Here is a 3,194-nt window from a genome sequence, read left to right as displayed (position 1 = left end):
ACCAGATAACTAAGTGAAAATAGCATGGGCTAGCCAGTTATCGAAAAATAGTCAGTGTTTGTAAAATTATTGAAAAATAGCCATTATTGTATGCAAAGATAAAATCTAGTCGAAAATACCTCAGCTAAAATACTAAAAGGTCCAGCATAATATGCCGGATTATGGAGCTCTTGCGTATAAACTTGCAACATATTATGTTGGAACTCCAACACATTAGTAAAGCATTCGAACTCCGGCCTATTATGCTGGAATTATTCCGGATTTTCAAGAATATTTTTGTTCAGATTTTATCTTTACACGAAAATGCACTAAATTTCAATTATTTTTGAAAGAATGACTATTTTTTAATTACTAATTGTAAATCAGCCTATTTTTGATTTTTTTCCCCAAAAAACCCTAATATATACACAACTATCTCTTCCTACTATGCACTATCCACTTGGTCTTTTCACCAAAATCCTTCTGACGCAAACAACAAAACAAACAGGAAACAAGTAGTAGATTCAGAAAACTACATATATAATTGCTAAAACCATGTACATGATTCATTCAACGTCGACATGGACAAGGTACGAGGACAAGTTATTCGAGGAGGCTTTAGTTATGTACCCTGAAGGTGTTGTTAACAGATGGCAGAAAATTGCAATTCATGTTCCTGGTAAGAGTCCTGAGGATGTTATGGCTCACTATGATGCACTTGTCCATGATGTGTTCGTGATTGACTCGGGACGAGTCGACATCCCGAGTTACAATCATCGTTCTTCCGAGTGGGAGCCTGAATCTGGAACCAGAACCAGAACCAGTCATAATATCTCTTTTGAATCAAATTACAAGAACCATGCTGAACAGATCAGGAAAAAGGGCACCCCTTGGACCCCAGAAGAACACAGGTTTTCCCCACTCGTGTCTTAATTATTTGTGCAACACTATTTCATTGTGTGGTCTACATATATTCCATCAATACATATCATATTGCTTGAGGTGAATTTAGAATTTAGAATTTATTTTACTTTTAAAATTGTGGAATCAGATTTTAAATATAAAAAAAAAAGGGCATCCTGGTGCACATCCCGATCCCGCGTTCACGCAGGGTGCGGGGAAGGGATGCACTCTAAGGAGATGTAATGTAGGCAACCTACCTTGATATAAGTATCAGTGGTATTTAGGCTTTTGAGCCGAGAATCTATCGGAAATAGCTTCTCTACCTTCTCAAGATAGGAATAAGGTCTGCGTACACTACCGTCTCCAGACCTCACTCGTGGAATTGCACTGAGTTTGTTGTTGTTGTTGTTGTTGGTACAATTTTCTTACTTTTGGAAAATTATGTGAGTTTACAACCTATAATCCTTGTCGTCCTCAATATTTTCCGCCTTATAAGTCTTCTTAATTACCTATTGGGTACTATTCTGGGTTAATTTATTTATCGCTCTTCTTAGCGTTTCCGATATGAAGAGTTTAAAGATTGCTTTAGAAAAATATGAAGTCAGTAAAGTAACAAGATTTTAGCTGAAAATGAGCCTCTTTAATTTAAACTAGTTACATATCCTTATCTCTATGTTACATTAAAAGATTTTATTATGACAAACCGGGCTAGTTGTCACTATTTAATATTTAGGTCTCTGAATAAAGTCAAAAGGTAGGTTCGATATCTCCGTTGATTGGAAGGCACTTGTCACACTTAAGGGAAGACGAGATTTTCATGAAGGAGATTCAAGAAAATACTAAAGTGTCGCACCTATGAGTTGTACTCACAATTTAATACAACGAACACCTTTGAAAGCTTCTCTTGTGTCAAGGGGATTCGACCGACCATTATGTGCTCCAGTTTGTGTGGCAACATTTCCTTTTTAGTTCGTTCGTAAAAGACTACCAACCTTTTATTTTAAAAACAGTTTAACTTAAACTTTTCATTTTAGCTTTATGAGATGCTTTTGACAGTCATACAAATAATATTGTTTGTTTGGGACCACAAGTTTCAAAAGTCTTATAATCACAAAAATGTTATGACATATTTAAAACACGCAATCCACAAGTTTTAAACGTTTTTCGTTTTTTCTTAAACTTGGTGCTTATTCAACCTTTGTCACATAAAATAGGACGGAGGGAATAGGCATATGCATACAAAGATTCGTTTGACCTATATAGGGTAACCCGGTGCACGACGCATCCCGCATTCACACATGGTCCGGGAAAGGGTTGCACCCCAAGGGGTGTAATGTATACAGTTTAATTACCCTAATCCACAAGCATTAGCGACTGCTCCCAGGGCTGGAACCCATGACTTATAGGTCACACAGAGACAATTTTGCCGTTGCTCCAAAGCTCCCTTCTCTTATGAAAGGGATGTTAATGTTATGTTGACTTACAATCCTTGAATTTCTTCTCTCAGATTATTCCTTATTGGGCTGGAGAGATATGGAAAGGGTGACTGGAGAAGCATTTCAAGAAATGTAGTGGTAACAAGAACTCCTATGCAGGTGGCAAGTCATGCTCAAAAATACTTTAAGAGACAAGAGTCAATGAAAAAGAAAGAAAGGAAAAGGTCCAGCATTCATGACATTACAGTGGATACCAATATTCTGCTTCCTCAAAACAATAACCAGAATCAAGGAGTCTATCAGAATTACAACTTCCCTTTGTAAATAATGGTACATGAATGTTACAATGGACTATCCAAACTTGTAAAGTTTTTCTTCATAGCTAGCTGACAGTTGGGTAGCCCGGTGTACGAATCATCCCGCGTTTACGCAGGATTCGGGGAAGAGCCGCACCCAAACGGGGTGTGATGTAGGTAGTCTATTTTGATGCAAGCATCGGCGGCTGATTCCACAGTTCGAACCCGTAACCTATAGGTCACACAGCTACAACTTTACCATTACTTCAAGACTCAGCTAGCTGACAGTTGATTTAGGGAATTATTTAGTGAATTTTGGAGCTTATATATCGATCTTTAACATGTTATTATTATATATAGTTAGTGGAAATTGTTGGATTTTTGTAGTAGGACGAAACGGTATTCAATGTGTTTGCCTTTTCTTTGATGAAGATTATGTTCTATGGTCCTGCATCTTCTACTGTAACTTGATATTAGCAATTTACTATGAAGTCAAGTTAAATTGCAGAAACATCTCTAGCTTTAACTAAACCTAACAACAAATTAACTCTGATTGTCAAGGTTGAGTACACAGAGGGTT

General features: G+C 37.1%; 1 protein-coding gene across 1 annotated transcript; it reads left to right on the top strand.

Annotated features, from left to right (window-relative positions):
• Positions 1–451: 451 nt before the first annotated feature.
• Positions 452–2,992, top strand: LOC107827775 (transcription factor SRM1-like). Its single transcript, XM_016654978.2, has 2 exons — positions 452–890; positions 2,390–2,992. The coding sequence occupies exons 1-2, from the start codon at positions 535–537 to the stop codon at positions 2,640–2,642; spliced, it is 609 nt and encodes a 202-aa protein (XP_016510464.1). The 5' UTR covers positions 452–534; the 3' UTR covers positions 2,643–2,992.
• The last annotated feature ends 202 nt before the right edge of the window (positions 2,993–3,194 follow it).

The sequence above is a fragment of the Nicotiana tabacum genome, chromosome 23, assembly GCF_000715075.1.
Source record: "Nicotiana tabacum cultivar K326 chromosome 23, ASM71507v2, whole genome shotgun sequence".
Taxonomy (NCBI): Eukaryota; Viridiplantae; Streptophyta; class Magnoliopsida; order Solanales; family Solanaceae; genus Nicotiana; species Nicotiana tabacum.
This window is presented reverse-complemented; position numbering and strand designations above follow the sequence as displayed.

Bases quoted from the DNA above. Each gene is read 5' to 3' on its own strand.
- LOC107827775 (XM_016654978.2), top strand. From the start codon at position 535: ATGTACATGATTCATTCAACGTCGACATGGACAAGGTACGAGGACAAG. The intron at 891-2,389 runs GTTTTCCCCACT...TTCTTCTCTCAG, and splicing joins TGGACCCCAGAAGAACACAG to ATTATTCCTTATTGGGCTGG.